Source organism: Ursus maritimus, unplaced genomic scaffold (genome assembly GCF_017311325.1).
Source record: "Ursus maritimus isolate PB19 unplaced genomic scaffold, ASM1731132v1 scaffold_4, whole genome shotgun sequence".
NCBI lineage: Eukaryota > Metazoa > Chordata > Mammalia > Carnivora > Ursidae > Ursus > Ursus maritimus.
This window is the reverse complement of record NW_024426552.1, coordinates 67,271,453-67,293,368: the sequence shown is the minus strand read 5'-3', so window position 1 is coordinate 67,293,368 and position 21,916 is coordinate 67,271,453. Positions and strand designations below refer to the sequence as shown.

Below are 21,916 nucleotides of genomic sequence, written 5' to 3'. Positions count from 1 at the left end.
ATAAAACTGATATTTGAAAATGTTTATATTTTGAAAGATAGTCTCAAGATATTTTTCAAAGATAGTTTTACTAAGTATACAATTCTAGTTTTCCCTCTCTCAGCACATTGACAATATTTATCCACTGTCTTTGGGCTTCCATTGTTGCTGTTGAGAAATCAGCTGTTAGTCTAATTGTTATCTTCTGTAGATGAATTGTCATTTTCCCCCCTCTCTCTATATATTTATTTTAAAGTAGGCTCCATGCTAAGCACGGGGCTTGAACTCATAACCCTGAGATCAAGACCTGAGCTGAGATCAAGAGTTGGATGCTTAACCAACTGAGCCACCCAGATGCCTCTCCCCTCTGGTTGTTTTTAAGACCTACTTTTGTCAGTGGTTTTCTGCAGTTTGACTATGATGTAGGTTTATATTTTTGTTTTATTTAGTCTCCTAAGGATTTTTTGGGCTTCCTTAGTTTACTTGATTCAGTTTTATCCACTCTCGAAAATTCTTAGCCATTACCTTTTTGAATATTGCTATTTCTCTCTCTTCTCCACTGAGAGCTCAGTTATATATATATATATATGACTTACTCTGTCTTCCTTGTCTCTTCATCTCTTTTTTGTGTTTTCTGTCTTTTTATATCATCTATGCATTCTCTCATCTGTCTTGTAACTATTAGTTCTTCTTCCAGTCATATCTAATCTGTTAAGTTTCCTAATTTCAGTTATTATAATTTATTCATTTCTAGAATTTCCATTTAGAATTCTTTCATAGCTTTTGGCCATTATTTATAGTTTCTCTTTCTCTCATTTTCAGTTTCTTATTTCTTTTCATGTAGTTTTATATACTTACACTCTTTGACTGATAATTCCAGTATTTGAAGTCTTTACTTATCTAGGTTGCTGACTTTTGCCCATTGATGCCTTTTTTCCTTATGTATTTTGTGCCTTTTGATGGTGATTGATCTCTTATTCCTTAGAATTGTATCAATAAATGGTAAAATTGGATTGAAGGTATGTTCATTTAGAGAGCTTTCACATTTATTTCTGCCAACCAGGAGGCGCCGTATGTCAGAACCACTTTTCCTTCCCATTGATGAGGTATATGTGTGTCATGTGTGTGCACATACGTGCATGTGTATTTGAGATATAATTTCATGCCATAAAATTCACCCTTTTAAAGTATATAATTTAGTGGTTTTAGTATATTCACAAAGTTCAGGGCCAATTTTAAAATATATCCTCGACTCGAGGTTTAGACCACACAGGCATTGTGAAATCATGCTGCACACCCACACTGAAGGCTACCTGTATGGTTACAAATTCTTGAGTGAGATTTACTTTCCTTTACCTAAAACCAAGATCTAAAGGCCACTTTTCCCTGCTGTCCCATTCTGCAGGGCAGATTTTTTTTCTGTGTGCATTATAGATATGGTATAGTCCTGTGTAACTCTTTATACAAGAGTTTCCTTGCAGACTCCCTCCTTAAGAGTTCTGTCTCCTGTCTCCTATGGTACCTATCCTTATGGTAATCAGAACAGAAGTTCAAGGTCACAAAAGTTGAGCAGGTGCCCCAGGGCAGCTGAAATTAGCTCGCTTCTCTGAATTCCAGCTCTTGGCTCATGTTTGGTCTTAGAAGGTTTGATTCTTTGCTTGCAAACTCAGGAATGCATTTGGAGATTTTTTTTTTGAAAAAATAAGTTATTTAGCATATTTAGTTTGTAGTGGCAGGGTATTTGGGACAGTGCAAGACTATTGTCTGCCATTCTCTTTTGCTTATAGTGCACATTTTTTTCTTTCTTCCATCTTTCACTGACCCTCCAGGGAGACCTCATGGCTCAGTGCTAGCCGCGTCTTGTCTTTATGTGGCCCTTCTGTTCCTTTTGCGGGCTGTAGTGGAATTCCTTGAGCTGACGAAGGACCTTCCCAGTTCCTTGAAGAGGGCCGTGTGCTGCTTCCTCAGAGACACAGCCATATGAGTCTTAGAGGCTCAGCAATAGCCAAGGCTCGCACTCATCTTAAGGCTCTAATAGAGTGAAATTTGTTTTCTTCCTCTGCTCATGGCTTACCGGCTTCAGGGTATGGGTTTCCAGTCCTTTCTACCTCCCCACAATCACTTTTATTCTGACTTCTTTTAAGACTAATTTCTCTCATTGTGCCCAAGGAGAGAGAAAGCATCCTCAAACCCTTTCACCTTCTCTCTGGAGGCCAGCTTGCCTTGCAGCTCAAATAGGAAGAACAAAGGGAACATGCTGTGTGGGTGGGTCTCTGGTCTCTGTAACCCCAGAGTCTCAAGTTGAACTTTATGGACTTGGCGGCTGCCCCTGGAAACACCCCTCCATATCCCATTTCCAGCTGAATATGGGCCTTGCCTGTCTGGAGCTGGGCCCCAGAGGAGCCCCGATGCCTGGGCAACTTCCCTCCCCCTTCAGGAAGTTTCTGTTAATTATCACTTACAGGAAACAGAATAGGAAGCATGAAAACAGCAACTCTCAAGGGATTTGGGGAGAAAAGGGTTCCCTTAGGAAAGTTTGTCAGAATCTCTTCTGGAAGACTTTAAAATCACCACCCCTCCAACCCCAATAAGTGAGCCGCACTTCTGGTAGGAGGGGACCAGAGTGGGGAAATGCTGAGAACCACTGATCGAGAACTGCGTTGTCCAGTATTGTGCCGCTAGCCACATGTGGCCATCGTGCTCTCGAAGTACAGCTGCAGTAATACTCTGGATTTTACGGGTGCAATGCCAGAAAAAGAAGGCAAAGTATCTCAATAATTTTTATATCAATTACGTATTGAAATGCTACTATTTTAAATATGTTAGAGTACATAAAATATTTATTGAAATTAATTTCACCTGTAACTTTTTAAAATAAAGTTACATAGGTAGCTTGCATTTGTGTCTTACTTTATACATCTCTTAGACAGTGCTGATCTAGAAGATAACTTGTTCTTTTTGGGAAAGTGTGTGTGTATGGGTGTGTGTGATATTTTGAGCCAAACTGTTGGTTCTGCCTTTAGCCTCTACTGGTCAGATGGTTGGCCATTTTTTGCCTGACTCGTACAGATAGAGGTGACTTCATTCATTCCCTCAGAGGTTTCTCAACAGTGCCCAGAGCCCCTGATCCTAGGCAGAAAGGAGAATATCATTCCCAAATGAGGAAAATAAAAATAGGTTTTTAAAGGAGCTATGGAATCAGCAATAACTTTAAATGGTCCTTGTCCTCATTGCTTTCTCTAGAAACTCATTAAACTCCGTGCCCTCCAATTAGCACTTGTATTTCATGTTCACTTCCATATTAGTTTGGATGTCCAGGGAAATGGCTCCTAGAATGTTCTTTTGGTGTGATCTTCAGGAGCTGGCACCCCAGCAGTGGCGGGCTCTGGCTTCCAAGTCGTTTCTGGGTCATGTGCAGACGTCATCAGAGTAGCAAGGCAGCCTTCTTGGGTTGGACTCGGGTGTCCCACTTATCTGCTCTGACTCTGAACCCCCTGCCTTGACAAATGACACTTGACACCACCAATGATTACCTCCGTGCCCAGTTTCCCCAACAGCTTTCACAGGATCCTGACGTTTGTAACCCATGCCCTCTTTGCCACCATCTTGGGCAATATGGGAGAAAATAATCACTTCAGTATATTTTCTGACTAATCTGCATCCATCCCTGATTTATAAATGTCAAATAACAGTCCATACGAATAAGCGACCTTTCCTCGGCACCCCTGCACTGGAGATGAGGGGGACCCAGAGGATTTGCTACAACACACTTTGTCCTGCCCACTGGGTACTGTGAGAGCTCAGGGACCTGGGCTGGGAGCAGGCTGCCTGATGACCTGGGCAAGGAGCATGATCCCCCCCCCCCGTGCCTCCCCTGCCTCCCGTGCAAAGTGGGGAGAGTGAGAGCACCCACCTCGACGTTGTGCAAGATTGAACAAATGAGGGCACGCTGAGAGCTTATATCAGTGATTGGCACGCACACATATACATGATTGCTGTTCTTTTTTTTTTTTTTTTAAACAAAATGAGATCATACTCAATTGTATTTTGAAACCTGTTGTTTTAATTCAGTAACACCTATAGAATATCTTTCTTTATTTTATCTTATAACATTATTTTAATACCTCATAGTGTCCTTTCATATAGATATACTGCAGCTGGTTTAATTGATCTGCTGTAGGATTTTCAGTGTTGTTTGTTCCTTCCTTCCTTCCTTTTTTGCTGTTATAAACAATGACGTCATAAATATCAGTGCAGCTACGTTTTTGTCCACATTCTTGAGTATTTCCTTAGCATGAATTCAAAGAAAACTAAATCACTGCACCAAACCTATTTACGTTACTAAGGCTTTGGTAATATGGCCAGATCTTCACAGGTTTTCCAGAATTACACATGTCCCAGCCCCCACCCCCGGCCTGCAAGAGTAGGTTTCAGGATGGAGAGCTGCCAGCTAACTCCTACCGCACAGAAAACACAGGGCACAACCTTGATGCTTAGAAGTGCTTCCTTGCCTGCGCTTGCGCCTGACCCGACTCCCCCAGGCCCCTTCCTGAGCCCGCCCAGACACCTGAGCCTCACGAGCTCTCCCGAGCCCCGCACTGATCTCTTTTAGCGGTTTTCATCATTTATCCCCCTTCCTGTAAAATTCAATCCTACATAGTATTGTTACTTCATAATTTCTCCCACTGGATTGTCAGAATAATTCCCTTGGGGAAAAAGAGAAAGGTGAAATTATTCGACCTGAATCCACTTCTTTACTGATAACTTCTGCTCGTGGCTTTTCTGAAGGTTTCCTTCTCTTTCAGAAGCCTGCAAGTTCTCACTGATCCATTTTCTTATTGTTCCAGTTGCTGAAAGGAACAGTTGGCCAGAAAGTAACACTGAACCCCACATAGAAAACGTCACCTTTGATCAGAACCAAATGAACTTTTCCACCATGGTCTCCGAGGAGGGTGTGAGGACTCAGATCCCCAGAAAGAGCCACACTTCTTCAGACGCTCCAGGGAAAGAAATGACTCTTCTGGGAAGACAGATGTCACCATTTCCCCCTTTGGGGCTGACACAGCAACAGCTCTGACTTCCCAGAGCGTCACCATAGGTGAGTTTGTGTCAGTGATGTCCGTTTTGTGTGTGTATGTCCCCTCCTGGAAAATGAAGTTTCTGCCTCTCCCTCTTCCCTGGTGCCCATCCGAGAGTCCTGGGCTGTGGGTCAGACCTGTGGCTTCGGCTCCCTCCGTGGCACACTGTGATTAAGCGAGTTAGCAGCATAGACCAGGTGAGGGTGCAGATTTGCTGGAGGCCTGAGCAGTCCCGTGGAATAGACATTCCGTGGTGAGACTGAATCCGAGCGACACTGGTGCCCGTGCCACGTTCCACAGTCTCAGAGGTACCAGGTCCTGTGGGCCACACAGCTGCGTTCGTGTGCACGTGGCTCCACTGGTGGTTCCTGCTTCAATCTGCACAGCTCCGTGGCTTGGGACTTTTCGCAGAAGGTTTCAAAAGGGGCTGGGGCTGGATGTACAAGATTTGACGGAGGAAGGGAAGACAAAGAAAACCGGCACCAATTAGGTACCTGCTGCATACCACCACACCTCTTCCCTCCATTCTCACAGCAAGCCAATGAGGTCACATTATCCTCATTTTAGGAATTTGAAAACTGGAGGTAGGGAAGTTAATTAATCTGCTATGTCTAGGTCAAACAGCTAATAGGTTTTCGAGTTGGGATTTGAGTGGTCTGTGCATCTGAGCAGGGTGGGAGGGGTAGCTGAGGAGCAGGACGCGCAGACCATGTGAGGAAAGAAGAGAAGCTTGGTCTCTTTGTGGGGTGGGAAGGCCAGCAGCTTCCCACGGGGAGGATGTTGATGACACATGGAGGAGAGGACAGTTGTGTGGTTGGGGTTAGGGGCAGTCATGGAGGACTGAGAAAACCTGGCAGTTTGGATTTGGTGTGGTGGGAAGCGTCACCGAAGGTTTTCGAACAGGGGCAGTGACATGATCAAAGCGAATTTGGGGAGGATCCAGCTGGCAGGCAGGTAGAAGATGTCTGGGGTGGGAGATGGGACAGAGTGAACCTGGAGTCAGGGGGACCACCCAGGCAGATGCCAGGTGCTAAGATCCATGGCCTGGTGGCCTTGGGGCGGAGAGGAAGGGATCGGTAAAGACTCCTCACAAAGGAAAATTGATACGACCTGGTAACAGCCTCAAAGTAGAGGATGAAGCCATCAAAGATGACTCCATGGTTTCACGAGCTAGTTCCAGAAAGTCGGGCTGGGGGACTCAATTCTATAAAGAGTACGAGCGACAGTATTTTATGTTCCACTCATGAGTGATGGACATAGAGCTTAGAACTGCACAGGCAGGATGCCGCCTGGGTGTGTTGGTCATGCAGACACTGGAAATTTTGTTTATGTTGACTTCAAGTCAATCCTGAGACCAGCTTTGTGGAATGTGAGTCACGAGTCATGGTGATCAGAATCAGATCTTTGATTTCATATCGTCCGATTCTTAGCTTCATTGTGCCCCTTTTATAATAATTTGACCACTAAAAATGCTGTCTTTGTGGGTGAGATCTGAACACAGGCTTTGTCTTGGTTTGCGGTCTCTCATTCAGGAGTGAATTTTTCCTAGAATGAATGATTGCTCCTCATCTCTTCTCCGAGAGGTCAGAGGCGAGCGCACTGCCCGTGACTCCGACATTCGGAAGTCTGCTGGCGGGATTGTAATTGTTGCCGTCTGCTTGCAGCTTTGGGAACGCGTCACTTGCCATCCAGCTCGGGGTCCGAAGGAAGAACTGCCCCTTCTCACTCGGAGAGCGCAACATCCCGGGGTTCCCCGGCGGGAGAGAAGGAGCTCCCAGAAGAAGCGACCGTGCGTAGCCAAGTGACTGCCACTTGGGTTTTAGGCCAGTCTGCTCTTCCTGCTCTGGAGATGGGAGAAGAGGTCACACTCTCCGGGAAGAGAAACGCCTCCGGACCGGCGCTCTCCTGGCTGCCTTTCTCCAGGACCCCGGCTTACCCCCCTCCCTCGGAGTCCTCCTCTGGTGAGTGCTCCTATCCCAGCCTGCCACGTGGAAGTCATCCAGAATAGAAGCAGGAGAAGCGGACAGCTCGCTAGTAACATCCCTGTCACGGGGGCGGCCGGGAAAAGACGTTAAGGACAAATGCAAAGTATTTGGGGGCAGAAGTACCATCTGTACAATGTATCTTCGTCCTGACGTCCATCTTGAAAATATGTTTTCTTTAGCTGCGTAAGGAGGAACGTAAGAGTTGGTCTGGTGGCCGCTCTAGGCCCTTTGTGTCCGCCATCCCCTGCTTGTCCCCCCTCCCCCCACGTACACTAAGTGTTGTTGGTGTGTCTCCTTGCACAAGAGGCCACACTCTGGGGTGAGTGAAATGGTGAGCATTGCGTCATTTGATTAAGAGTTAGATTTGTGTTTCTTCATCATTGCAAAATCGTTTCTTGCAATGGCAAAGATAGCGTAGCTATCTTTTATCTAGGTATCATTTATCTAGGTATCATTTAAAAAAACAACAACGCACAGTGCCGGTGTCGACAAGGCTGCAGCGGCGGAGGACTCGCCTCTCTGCCTCTTGGGCATCTAGTCATCAGCTCAGGCCCCACGCAGACATCCGTTCCAGCAGGCGCGTTCTCAGCCCTCTGAGCCTCCGTGCTGCCCACCCCTTCACACTAGGGTGTCCAGAACCTATCTACCCAGAGGGACTGTGATCCTCTCGAGGACACAGGCTGTGTCTATCACTTCTCTTAGGGTCCCTGCCATCCCAGAACAAGGTACAGTTGGTAGGTAATGGGGATTAGCATGTGCCCCAGTATCACTGGGCTCCTCTAGCCGCGGGCCTAAGAAAATGCTAGAAACTCTGTCCAACTTTTCTCTTCTTTGAGGTTTTATTCAGAGTCTGTGCATGCTGTGTGTGTTTTCATCCGCATGCCTGAGGAAGCAGGACAGAGAGGGCTGGAAATATTCTTGGAAATAGGGGTTAGGTTGCTTCCAGAATTGCCATTTCCATGTTTTCATAGGTCGGGATTTAGAGATACTTTGAAAGACTAGGGGTTTGGGTTTATGTCACCAAAGCAAAAACGGAACCTGGGCGTCCTTTCTGGAACGCCCATTTAAAGCAGCCAATTCCTCCTTTATGTACTCTGCATACAGTTTCTGCTGACTGGGTATGTATATAATTTATGATTCATGTTTTTAGGAGATTCCTTTTAAGATTATTCTTAAACATTGGTTAGATTGGATAAAAGCTATGAGCCCATTTCTAGCTTCAAAGGTCTGTGGTTCAGTGATTTATAACCAACTTCACTAAATGGTAGAAAGGAAGCATTTTCTAAGAAGCTACACTTTGATTCTGGTCAAGGTCATGTAATATTTAGAATTTAAATTGAGCACACTACTGTGGTTTATATTTTGAAAGTCAGCCGATGTTTCCAACTTCACTGGACTTGACTGTGTTGTCACCTAGATTTTTCAACATTAAAAAAATTAGTTGGCCCTCAAGCTCCTTGAGCATTCATTCTTTTAGAACCTTATACTTTTAGGGGTGCCTGACTCACACAGTCAGTGGAGCATGCGACTCTTGATCTCAGGGTCGTAAGTTCGAGCCCCACATTGGGTGTAGGGGCTACTTAAAAACAAAATCTTAAAAAAAAAAAATACCCTTATACTTTTAGTTTTTGAAGAGTTCTTCCATATCTTTCCTACTCCTTGAGTCTTTCACTGAGCATTTCTCTTCCTTTTTACTGACCTGGGTATTCTGTGCTAGGTTGAGGCCCACCTTCCTTATCTAAGGCTTGGCGAGCCAGGAGTTACCTGCTTCCAAAAACTAGATGCGAGGGCTCTAGGTGCTGTTAAATGAGGGCATGTTAAATGACCCATCTGGGGCCAGCCTCCCCCTTCCCTGCAGACACCTGAAGCCACGTGGGAAACATAGTTCTGCTTTCACTTTTAAAGCTGTGTTCGTAACTGCTCACCTGCTCACCTGAGCTCTGGCATACCTCCCACCCGCCCTTAAACCTAGACCCCGAGAGCTTCCTATCGCTGCCTGAGCCTGACCGCAGGACAGGGGGGCTTGCAGTCTGAGCGCTGAGAGAGCCGGCAGGACTTGCCAGAGGCAGACCTGGAGGCACCTCGCCCCACTGGCACTCTGTAGAAGGGAAGCAAAGGGGGAGCGTGGGGGGGTTGCCTGTTGACACTTGGCCACTTGGCGCCTCTGTCCACCAATAAATGCGACCCAGCGAAAGTCCTGGCACTTAGACCAGTCAGATGAGCTGTGCTCCCCTCAAAGTGAGCTTTCACACAGCCCCTGAGAGCCTGGCCCGGGGAGGATGGGGCTCCCTATGAGAAACATGAAATTAGACTAGCTGATCCTAAAGACCCTTTCTAGCTCCAGCCTCTGTTATTCCAAACACATCCAGCCCCGGTGTTCTGTGCTCCTGTCCCTCCTCGCTCTGCTACAGAGAAACAGGTGTGCAGCATAACCTCATCTGAGGCCTGGCTAGCCAGGGGTTCCCTGCTCCCACAAATAAATTATAGGCCCGAAATGTATGCCTTAAAGCAGGTACAGGCCCAGACCACTTAATCAGATTTTTAAAAAGAGACCAGAAGACATTTGAAATGATTTTTCTGTTGCTTTATAGCTTTCTGTACTTTCCATATGTTCTGTAAGGACCATGTGCTATTTGATCATTGGGGGGGAAAATAAGTCAGTAAAGCAACTAACAAAGAAAAAGTTCTCTTTTGAAGGCAGAAAGAAATATGTATATGTTGAATCGGGTGAGAATGGCTACAATTGAGCACTAAATTTAGTCCTGAGCTTCCTGGAAACCAGGGCACAAAGGGAAACTGGGTGGGGCGCAAGACCATTGTCAGATAAAGTAAGCAGACAATTTCGTCCATAGGCATGAGCGTGTTGGGGGCCGTGAACTCTAAGACGACTGTTTATGTAAGGAATGTTGAGAATCGAAATAGAAAATGCCACCAATTGCTATTTTGAGGAAATTGTGCTAATGTTCTTTAAAAAGCGGTATTTTATATAGATTCTCTGTAGGAGCTCAGGGTGTAATAATGGATCTCAACTCATGAAAGTATTTCTGTGGGTAGCTGAGCCAATGTGGTCCAGGTACATTGCTTTGTGGTGATTTCACTTTGCAAAGGAAGAGAGCATAAATGACTCAGGAGATTGTAGATCTAGGCTATCTTCCTCAACTATCAGCTGCTTCAGCTAGATTTTTGGCAGGTTCTGGACAGCAGTCAAGCCAGGGTTGAATATTTGCTGCATGCCTGAGGTCCCAGCGTTTTTGTGTTGGGATTGGAGAGTACCGCATATACTTTTACCAGATGGGTGGGCGTTCTTTCTACCTCCTGTTATAAAGATTAGGGAACCTGGCTTGTTTCTGCTCCCAAATGGATGGTCTTCCCATTTTTGAATAGGTGCTTCAAGGGTAGAAATGAGCAAGGGATGGCAGTTATTAAATAACCAATATTGCTGGACTGCTGATTAGAAACATGGCAAATTTCTCCCTAGATGTATTCAGCAGGGAGAATAGTGCAAGTGGTGACTATAGATGAGTTTGACCAACCACTCTCTCTTTTTGTTAAGAGGCACCACGTGTATCAAAGTATTCACTGCTTCGTAGCTTTACTGTGAGGGTTCGGTGAGATTATGTATATCAAGGACTTACTTAGCACAACGTATAAGAGTGTATATAAGATACTGGCACATCGTACTTGGTCGGTAAATGGCAGCTTTTAATAGTGACGGTGGGATGATGAAGCAGTGTTCCACGGAGCCTTGGTCAGGGACAACATAGCCATTGTCCTTTTGTGGCTTTCAGCATTGGTGACTTCCGTAATTGTATTTCTGTGGCCATTGATCTGCTATACAGGTGTTCAGGCTGAGTCCAATGTAACGGCCACTGTACAGTGAGTTGATGAAATCATCAGCTGGCTAGGAACAAAAGTGCTCTGAAAGACCACCCAGCAACTGAAGAGGTTGGAAGTTGGCAGATTCAGATGATGGTTCTAATGACAGTAGGCTGAGAGCTAAGGGGTGAGTGAGGATTTGGGGCATATCTATATTATGTGTTCCTTTTTTTTATGCTAATGCATTTATGCTTGTCTGGTTTTGTTTTTGAGTAAGGGTGTGTTTAAGTAGGCTAGGACTCTATTTTTGGGGTCCAGTCGATTTTTTTGTGTTTTAATGACTAGCTGTACGGATTGCTTGCATCTTCATTCTGCTTTCCTGAAGGCCCAGTGAGCAGAGCTGTGGGCTGTGTTCTAGGTATAGCTGGTTCCATGGTTTGGACAAGAGGAGGAACCTTTGTGTTTCCTGTGCTCGCTCGCTCTCTAATTATATTTAATATTTATTTGTGCTTTTGGTCACAACTGCACATAGGACTGGTCTTCAAAGGACTTTTTTTTTTTTTTTTTAAGATTGTACTTATCCATTTTAGAGAGAGTGCAAGCAGGGGGAGGAGCAGAGGAAGAGGGAGAGGGAGGGGGAAAGAATCTCAAGCAGACTCTGCACTGAGCATGGAGCCTGATGTGGGGCTCAGTCTCACCACCCTGAGATCAAGACCCAAACCCAAACCAAGAGTCAGACAGTCAACCGACTGAGACACCCAGGTGTCCCTTTAAGGGACCATTTATAATGACAACTTAATTCTTCCCTTTCTGGGTCATAAATAACAGCTTGAAACCTTTCATTATGAAGGTATAGAGTACTTTTTATTATTTTTGGCTTAAAAAGAAAAATGTTTTTTCTTGCCTTTGGATCTCGCCAGCCATGTTTCTTCCCACTCACCATGCTTTCCTGCGGTTTATTCCTGTTTGGAATGAGGACGTCAGTGTGCCCTTCCGGAGGCCAGTTCTCAGGGAGTCCTGTGGAAAGTTCTTTGTGGAAGGGAGCCATAGGCAAGCCACCTTACTTCTGGGGAACAGACTGCATATTTTGACCAAAATGGCCTATAATTCAATTTTTGAGGTTCTTGACAATTAATCCAGTGTCTGCCATCCCTTTCATCAGAAAAAGTGTTCCCAGCCTCGAGTCCTTGATCTCCCAGGGGTCCACTGGGGTAGTACGTAAGCTTGAGAGCTGGTCTCCAAAGCCTAATGACACTGACTATAGTAATGGAGCCTACTCGCTTTTGGATGGAATTAAATCAAATCAGTGGGGTAACACTGAGTATCTCCTGCTGACTAGAAGCTCTGTTACTTCTTAAATGCAGTTCAGTTAATAGTCTTTCAAAACATCACATTTATGTGGCCATGAGGTGGGAAATAATAAAGAACCTTTGATGGGGACAAGGCCAGGAATTATTATTCTAGGCTAGTGGTATTATTTCCATTGTGGTCTGCAGAGCCCTGGCATCCCCAGGGGTGACCTGGCGGCTGGGCTCCTGGAACCGCCTGACTTTTATTCATTTATATACATGGGTTTTAATCTACAATAGCATTTGAGCAAAAGGGTTACATTGCTAAAATAAAACAAAACAAAAACCTGTACCTTATCACAATGGCCTACCCCTGTATAATCTCTAAGCTGGAATTCCAGAGTAGAAGGTTTTTCCTTCCTCTGTAAAAACCAAGGCAAAGAATGTCTAGAGGCTTTCTCCCATCTTCCTTTCAGCCAGAGCCAAAGCTTTCCATTGTTCTTGGTGAGGGACCTCACCACTTCTATACCCGTGAAGAGAGAGTGATGTGTTTATCTGTATTTAGGTCCACATTATCTAGATTTATCCAAAAAAAAAATGTAATAAGCATTATTTGTATCTAGATACAGCCCTGATTTTCTTAAACCCCTGAGCATTCTTTAAGCATATTTTCTTCCATTTTAGCTTCTGGAAGCACAGAGGAGCTAAACAACCCCACTATTCTCCCAAGTGCCTTGGCGAGTCGGACAGAGAGCGTGCACGTTGCCACCACGCTCCCCAGTGGTGTCCCAGGGACACTCCAGTCTTTAACCGTCAGTCTGCGGCCTCTAAATGAGACAGAGAGTTTCCGCAAGGACTCTGAAATTGCCAGGACTTCAGTATCAGCCCATTCTTCACCCTTTGAGGCAGAGTTGCGAAGAAACAGTGAAGTAATCCGGAACCCAAGTGTTGGGGAATTCATCGAGCCGTCCACAGAATATGGATTTGGCCTCACATCTTCCGGGGTCTCCGTGGGATTCTGGCAAAATGATTCCCCAAGTAAGTATTTAATCTTTACTTGGTCTGTTATGGACATTTAAAAATTGTTGGATTGTCTTGAAAGATGGCTTCAAGACCGTTTGCCATCTCAAAAAAATAAAAAAACAAGGTGTCTCCTTAGCTAGCACCATCTCCTTTATCTGGTATACCTCATTATCACATTTTGATTTCCATCCTCATGAAAACATTGTGAAGTTCGTCAGACAGGCACCATGCCCTCTACTTCTTTGCAGACAAGGACACTAAGGCTCAGAGGCTTGAAGAAGTAAGGGTGCGTTCGTGTCACTTGCTGGCAGCAGAGTTGAGAGCTCGGCCTTGGAGCCGGCACCGTGGATGGCCGCTTACCACCTGCGGATTGTCCTCAGGGAGAGCTGGCCTGCTCTTTCAGACTAGCTGGAGTTAGTTTACGTACAGCTCATTCTTCCAAAATAATGTGCACATATAAATGTATTCCTCCAAATGCATCGTTTTCAGTATACGCCCTATAGTTTATTTTTTGTTTGCTGTACCTAAAAATTCGAATTACCTTTATTAATAATGGAATTGCTTGAGAAGAATGCTTCTGACCAAGCACTATATGTAGGCACATCGTGTTTGTGGGACATAACACACTCCGTCCCTTGACCAGTTTTGGGGGAAGAGAATAAAACCCTCAAGCCTATAAGTTACGCTGCTACTTTGCACGTTCTCTTTGAAAGCTCCCTTCTTCGCCAATGCTTATTTTTAGTATTGCTATCTTATTGACACTGAAGAGTTTTGAAATAATTATTTAGACTCTGAAAATGCCCGTCAGGTTACACATATAATAAATACTCTACAAGGTCCTTGCGAAGGGAATCTTTGCTTAAAGAGGACTCACGTCTTGGTTATTGGGGAATCTCTTCCACATCCATGCCATGGCCTTTGTTTCCCTGACCCCTTACAGCCTTGGGAGGAGACCAGCTTGCCAGCAGCTTGGAGGCAGAGAACGGAAGCCCCACGTCTTGGACCGAGGCTGTGTCCAGGTCCGTCCCGTCGGGCAGAAGTGGAGACAGCACAGCGCGCGGGTTCTTGACCAACAGCAAGACATTCGCAGATGTGACAGGAAGCTCTGCTTCCTATCCTGAAGCTGTGAACACTTCAGTGTTGGCCCACTTCTCAGCCTCGGCCCCCCAGTCTAGGGGAAGTGACAGAGCGCTGGGCCATAGGAGCTACGCTGAGCCGGCCACCGAGTCGTTGTCCTCATCCTCCTCAGAGAGCCTGGATTCCTCAGCACCACGTGGCGAACGCTCGAGTGAGTCCCCCCTTCACAGGACTGCACCCGTAGAGGGCGGAAGTGCCTGCAAGGCCTGGGCTCTTCTGTGGCACAGTAAGGCCGGACGGTAACGGAGCCCCTCCGGAGGCCCCTCTGCTCTCGTGATCCCCAAGCCGTTCCTCCAGCTGTATAGCCCCACTTTTTTTCTGGTACATCTCCCAGGAGCTGCTCTTGCCACCAGCCGCTTCCACACACAGCTCAGGGACTTCTCTGTCCATCCATGTCCCTCCGTCCCCTGCAGCCCACCCCATGCCTCCATACCTGCCTCAATCACACAGTTTCTGGAAGGTGAAAATACTACCTTCTTCACCCCGGTCCAGACGTTCCGCAAGAGCAACTCTTCCTCCCCCTTGTTTAAACAGCTTTATGGAGCTATAATTCACATTCTATGCAATTTGCCCATTCAACGTGTACAATTCAGTGGCTTTAGTATATTTACAGAGTCGTGTAGCCAGCACCGCGGTCTGATTCCAGAACGCTTCCAGCACCCCAGAAAGAAAGCCGGTGCTCATCAGCACTTGCTCCCCGGACTCTCCTCCTCCCAGCCTCTGACAACCACTAACTTACTTTCTGTCTCTGCGGCTTTGCCTATGAAATCCTACAATCCGCGGCCTTTTGTGTTTTTTGCTCTGCATACCGTTTTCACGGTTCCTCCCTGTTGTAGGCTGTGTTGGGGCTCCATCCCTCTGTGTGGCTGGTGACACCCCCTCGTGTGCACGCGCCACATCCAGTTCATGCTTTCCTCAGTTACTGCACGTGTGGGGCTTTCGCACCTTTGTTACACTACTGTGAGCGTTCTGGCACGCGTTTTCGCGTGGGCGTGTTTTACATTCTCTTGGAATTGCTGGGTTATAGGGTAGCTCTGTTTTTAACCTTTGAGGAATCGTCAGACTGCTTTCCAAAGCGGCTGGCCGTCTCATAGTGCCACCAGCGACGTGCGAACGCTCCCGTTCCTCGGGGCCTCCCCAGCACTCACTGTGGATGTCTGTTGTGATGATGGCCAGCCTCGTGGACATGAAGTGGCGTCCCAAGTGGTTTTGATTTGCATTTTCTAGCTAATGATGTTGAGTATCTTTTCACATTGGGAAAAGCCTGTTCGGATCTTTTGACCATTTTAAAATCGGTTGGGAGTTTCTTCCTATAGTCTGGACCCTAGTCCTCTCTCAGACCATTTGCAGACATTTTCTCCCATTCTGTGGGTTTTCTTTTCACTTTTCTGACAATATCATTTTTTGCAGCATAGAGGTTTTTAATTTTGATGAAGTCCAATTTATCAATTTGAGAACACTTCTTCTCTGATGGTCCTTTTTAATAATGTTTTTGGGTAATTTTATCAACAATTCTCAGCCACCTTGTCAATGTAAAGTGTGTGCTGACTAAAGCAAAAATGCAATAATTTACCACTTAAGCTTACAATGGGTTTAAATCCTTACCTCTCCACCACTGGTAATAGCAGCTCCATTTCCCCCATATGAACATCCTTCCTAAATGATGAGGAAAATTAGCGTTTATTACTACTGATGTGATGTGGAAAAGCGTATGCTTATCATGAAAGAGTAGCACGTGTATGGGTGGGGAATATTTGTGCCTTTTCATGTGTGCACGGAAAGTGCATGATCTGTCTCCTAGACAAAAGGATTCGTTTTCCACCCCACGATGTGGGGCTCAGAGTCTTCTCCTTCTCAAACCAGGAGCTGAGGTGGCGCGCCCTTTCCCGTGTGCGGGCACCCTTCCCTCTGCAGTGCGTGCTCCTCTGGTTTGTGTGCGAAACGCGATCTCAGTGTGAGCGGGTCTTAGGGTTCAGTTAGAAGAGCCAGATGAGGAATAGCCTCATTCCCCAGACCAACTCACTGCCGCTTAACCTAGTGCTTTATCACGTTGGCTCTGAATCACTCAAAGTGGACTCGTTCTGCCATCCAGCCTTTCAGAGTTCTGGGTCTGTTCCTTTTTCTGGGCTTGGATGCAGCCTCTCTGTTTCAGGCCACGACTCTCAACTTTCTGAACTCTGTAAGCTTGATGGGGTTGTTTGCCCGAATTCCATTTAAGAGTCTTATAATCTCCCCAGCCCCGGCCTTGTCCCCTCTGCCCAGGGAACTTGTGCTCTGGTATACTCAGCTCTCAAGCCGCTCCTGGTGGACTTCCCATGGGTCTCTTAAGCCCTTCAGCCTGGTCAGGTCACATCTCTCCCTCCTTGCCGGCTGTCTCAGGGCTGCTCCAGGTCACTGTGTATCCCCGTCCCCACACTCATTCCTGTCACTTAGTGCAAACCTATCATGAAGTGAGCTTACCTAACATGCAGCTTTACCTCTATGGGGTATCAAGAGCTAGTCTGGGGGTGTCTGGCTGGCTCAGTCAGTAGAGCATGAAACTCTTGATCTTGAGGTCATGAGTCCGAGCCCCATGTGGGTGTAGAGATTACTTAAATAAATAAACCAAAAAAAAAAAAAAAAAAAAAGAACTAGTCTGGTCTGGCAATACGAATAAGAATCAGGGAAAGAACTTGTTTTCTCATAGAACCAAATTATGAAGTATTTAGGCCAGGAAGAGTTGGACCTCGTTTTCATAATTTCTGAGAAGAGTTTATTTGGTAATCTAATCTAAGAGTCTTTGAGCTTATAGCATAAAACATACACCCAAGAAAGGAGGAAAAGGATATTTATTCATGCATCACCTGTCCATTCCCACCAAGAAAATAAACAAATGCATTAAGAAAACAAAAATTGGGGTACCTGGGTGGCTCAGCTGGTTAAGCATCCAACTCTTAGTTTTGGCTCAGGTCGTGATCTTGGGGTCATGAGATTGAGCCCCTCGTAGGGCTCCAGGCTTAGCGGGAAGTCTGCTAGAGATTCTCTCTCTCCTTTTCCCTCCTCTCTACCTCTCTCTGCCCCCACCTGCTTGTACATGTGAACTTGTGTGTGCACTCTCTCTCTCAAATAAATAAGTAAAATCTTTTTTTACAAATTAAAAAAAAACCCAAAAATAACACAGAACAGAAAATAAGCCCGTCTTTAACCTCCAACCACTGTGCCTCTCTCACCGGTGCGTTAAGGGAAAAACTGACACTCTAGAAGAATGATAAGCCCCGTGTCTTTGCAGGTATTACTGGTCCGACCGGGAGGAGAAAGCCTTACAAGTAATGGAAGGGTCTCCCTCCTGGGCCCCCTCAGAAAGTCTAAAGCCCCAGTGGGGTGGTTAGTCTTTTGCTGAGCATTCGCCTCCCTCGCCGCCACCACCAGTTTCCCTGCCGTAAAATCTATTTATATTCTGTATCACCGAACAGAAACACGGTATTGACCTGTTCACTGAAGTAGCAGACTTCCCATAAATCCAGGTCACCTGAACGGATGTGCTGGTTTGCAGGGCCTCTTAAGGTGCGGTCATGATACGTGTTTGCAGGGAGCAACACGTGGGGGTTTCCCACGTGCGAATTTCCGCTAAAGACCCAGGAAAACACAGGGGAGCACTTTGGCTACCTTCATGCAGGCAGTGAGGCTCGTTCCTGGGACTCCTGCACGGCGCTGCTGCGCCAGGCCTGTACCGACCGGCCGTCCCCCTTCAATCTCCTTGCAGCCACTGAAGACGGCCCGGAGCCCGGAGGCAGTTCGGACGTGGAGGACGGGACTTCCCAGGCTCACCACCCGCACACTTCGGCCACTTTCACCGGGAGCGGAGAGCGCACACTGCGGTCTCTCACCAACGCGAGCACAACGTCTGGGGACGTGGGGCACTCTGTGCTAGTGCCCAGAGAAACCGAGAGCGCCACCCAACACGGGAACGTGACCGTGACTGGTGACACCTCGGGTTCACTGGCGGCCTCGCCAGCCCTGGGAGGTGAGGAGCGGGATCTCTGCCCACATTCCTTCAGCTCACCTGTCGGCGTATGCACAGTCCTAGGGTGATTACGTCTGCTGTCAACCCAGAAAGTACCTTGTAAGCTCTGTCGGAAGAGAACTTTCTGGGTTCTCCCACTTCCCCCCACTTGCCTCAGCCATGTATGATGTTGTCTGCCAGGATGCTTGGAATAAAGGAGACCAGCCAGTTGTGGCCAAAGTCAATCTCCTGGGAAAGAAATATCTCATTATCATTATACAGAATGGAAAATTGGGAGGGTTTTCCTTTTTCCATTTAGACATAACAATTGTTCTATTGGGGTCTTAAGAGCTTTTCAGATACCAATTTGCTTTTATCAAAAAAGGCATGTGGAAGAATTTGGACCTATTCCCTATTCTTCAGCCGCTGGCCCCACTTCTCTCTTATTACCATTTCCATTGCTGCCACCCGCACTCCCCCCAGGAGGGCGAATGTCCTCCGCACAGACTCTGCCCGTTCCTGCCTGCCCACACCGCTCATCCGGAGCGCTCGCCATCGAAAACCGCCTCTCCAGAGAAAGCGTAGCGTATGTGTTTGGGAGATTTCTTGTTTGTTGAATTGACCGAACTTTGGTTTTTCCACTTGCAGTCACTGGAACTAGCTTCAATCAAGTGAGCGGTACGGATGTGGAACAGAGGACTTCCAGTGACTACACAGACCACACCTACGTCTCATCTACTTTCACCAAAGGAGAGCGGGCATTGCTTTCCATTATAGACAACAGTTCATCCCCGGACTTAAGGGAGAGTTCTACCTCTTCTACTAAGATGTCCAACTCTTCACAGTCAGACTATTCCTCTTCTCAGGCTCAGACTGAGAGAAGTAATGTGTCCTCCTATGAAAGGGAGTACGCCCAGCCTTCCACTGAGTCCCTGGCTCTGCGCACAGCCAACGTTCCCTCCTACACACCCACCATTAACATGCCCAACACTTTGGTTCTCCTGGACGCTGATGCTGCATCGATTGGTGACTCTTCTTCTTCAGGTCCCCCTTTGCCCCTGCCCTCAGTGTCCCAGTCCCACCAGTTGTTCTCCTCAATCTTGCCATCAACCAGAGCCTCTACTCTTTTACTGCAGTCCATGCCCGATGAGCCCACACCTATGTCTTCCTCACCACCACCCTTACCCGTATCCCTGACAGCATCTACCCCTGCCTCGCCATCTGCCTCCCAAACAACCCTACCACCTTCACCTTCTACCCTGGTCCTGCCCAGGGCAGGAGACACTCCTGTGACTTCGGTTCAGATGGAGACAACCGCATTATCTGTGGCAATGCTCCCCAGTAGTCAAACAGCAGATCCTAAGAACCAGAGTAACCCACACCATGAGAAAGTCATTACAGAATCAAAGCCACCGAGCCTGGAGTCTCTGCCCACAGAGGCCACTGAGACTGTAACAATGAGGTCTACGTCAGGGATCCCTATGCCCTCAACCTTAACAGTGTCCTCCACTCAGCAAACCCTTCCAGCCACGAGCACCAGCATACCCCAGATGTCTCCAGCTTTGACAACCACCGTTCTCGAGACCTCTCATCCCTTCAGCCCTGCGTCATCCACAGCAGCTCCGGTGGCTGACCCAACAACAGTACAGACTACGGCTGAGAAACAGCTCTTACCAACCAGCCCTGAAATCCCAGCACCGCGGATCTCCACACAAAGTGCTGTCACCACAGAAAGGAGCCAAGGCCATGGAGATGCTACCAGCCAATTGACCCCCCTGACCGGTGTGCCCACATCAGTGAAAGGATTGACCCCAGGGCCTGGTGTGACAGAAGAGTACAGCCCAGCTTCACATTTCCTCAGAACATCTCCTCCCTCAACCACAGGCGTCTCCCTGGCTGAAGCACTGACTCCTACGTCTACGACCTTCGTTGCTCAGAGCAGCACATGGTCACCAAAAGCATTGTCATCTCCAGCCTCAGGTAAAGGGCAGTCACACAAGCACACTGTGGGCTGACAGGCTCAGGATTGGTGGGAACATGTGGCAAGGGCTGCTCTGTGCAGTAGGTCAGTGTCTGTGCTGTCACCTCATCAGATTATGTCATGTGGACCTCATGTTCTCACCTCTGAGTTACAGAACTCTTCCTAAAGGAAGAGGGGAGGATGCCATTGGCTACGTGTGAGATCCATAGGTAGGGCCACTGTAGCTTGTAATGCCCCAAACTGCAAGAGCCTTTCAAGGTGCCTCAGAGTCTTCCAAGGCCAGAGCAGGGCAGTGATGTGGGATCGGGCGGTGGAAACACTACAGTCGAGAAGCTTCAGGTGGCCTTTCTGAGACATGGAGTGAGGATGCCCTGCTCCCAGGTCAGAGCCCTGAGCTTCTCAGTCACTGGGAAGGCTTCTCTGGATCCGAGGGAAGCCCAGGCTCCTTGGTCTTCCTGAGAGTGTGTTGCTAGTTGACAAATGCAGGTAAAGGGACATGTTCCATAAGAGGACAGTGAACTAACCTTTTCCCGTAGTGACAGGGTGACCCGAGCTCCTTTACACTGCCCTTGAACCTATCTTTATATTCGTGTTCAAGTGGCTGGTACAGGGAAAATAAAGCCATTCACATAACTCTTCATAATTTAAGGAAAGGTAGAAGGAATTAGAGTGATACGTCTTCCGATGTCATGTTCAGAATAGTACCTTTGGCTTGTCCAGACGCAGGAAAGGAACGCTGCTGTTGGTGCAGGGGTGAAATGGAGACTGACACCTTAAGGAAGGAGGAAAGAGGAGAATGCTTTGTAGCGACTAGAGCAGGGAGCTCAGTTAGTGTCTGCGTTCCGGCCAGTCAGCCACGGCCAGCCGGAGGGCGGGAGGGCCATCGCCACCCCTGCCGCCAGCCCGTCCACGCCTGGCACATTGGTGCCTTCTTTGTGCCAGTGACCCGAGCACCTCTGGGAGACAAAAAGTGGATTCTTCTCCAGGGAGGCTGGGAGCCCTGCTTCAGGACTCCAAGAGGAGCTTCATTTCCAGCCAAATACATTCCAGTACCAGATGGAACATAATTCACAAATCCCCCTTAAAGCTGATTACGGTCATTACACCGATAACTGTAGGGGAGAATTAGTAGCATCATTACTGGCCGTTCATATGGTTTTTCTGACAGCAGCCACAGGGCGCTGTGTGGTTGTGGCGGTGCTGTGTTCCTAGAGGTGGTTTTAGGGATATTTAAGGTAGCCTTGGCGAATAGGGACGCCATCTTTAGGGTTAGCTCGTTTGTTTTAGGGGGTTATTTTTTTGGCGTTACAACTCTTGACTTCTGCCGCCTTTTTCTCCTTCTACCAGCGATTATTCTGCTCGGAAATGATGCAGTTATGTCGTGGGTTTCGGCTCTCCCGAGCACGTGTCAGAAGTCTTCAGTGGGCAGTTATTATATAACTGGAGCTTGACAATGCTGGTTCGAGATACCAAAACCCAGAGTTGTGGTCTCTGCCCCGGGGGCCGGGAGTCCAAGGTGACGTTGAAGCCTGGGCACCTTCAGGGCCTAGATGAATCAGAGAGGGCTCGTCGTCACATTATGGAAAGAGAGGGCACCGGAGTGCACGACTTCGGTTGTTTTTCCAAATGAGTGCTCCATATGTGGA

General features: G+C 47.2%; 1 protein-coding gene across 1 annotated transcript in view; it reads left to right on the top strand.

Moving 5' to 3' along the window:
* The window catches only part of HEG1 (heart development protein with EGF like domains 1), an 80,973-nt gene that overhangs the window by 22,699 nt on the left and 36,358 nt on the right, over positions 1-21,916 (top strand). Inside the window, 7 exon segments of the mRNA XM_040621727.1 lie at positions 4,785-4,979; positions 4,982-5,077; positions 6,722-7,018; positions 12,832-13,185; positions 14,111-14,458; positions 18,050-18,310; positions 18,938-20,269. Of these exon segments, the coding sequence (XP_040477661.1) occupies positions 4,785-4,979; positions 4,982-5,077; positions 6,722-7,018; positions 12,832-13,185; positions 14,111-14,458; positions 18,050-18,310; positions 18,938-20,269 (2,883 nt within the window).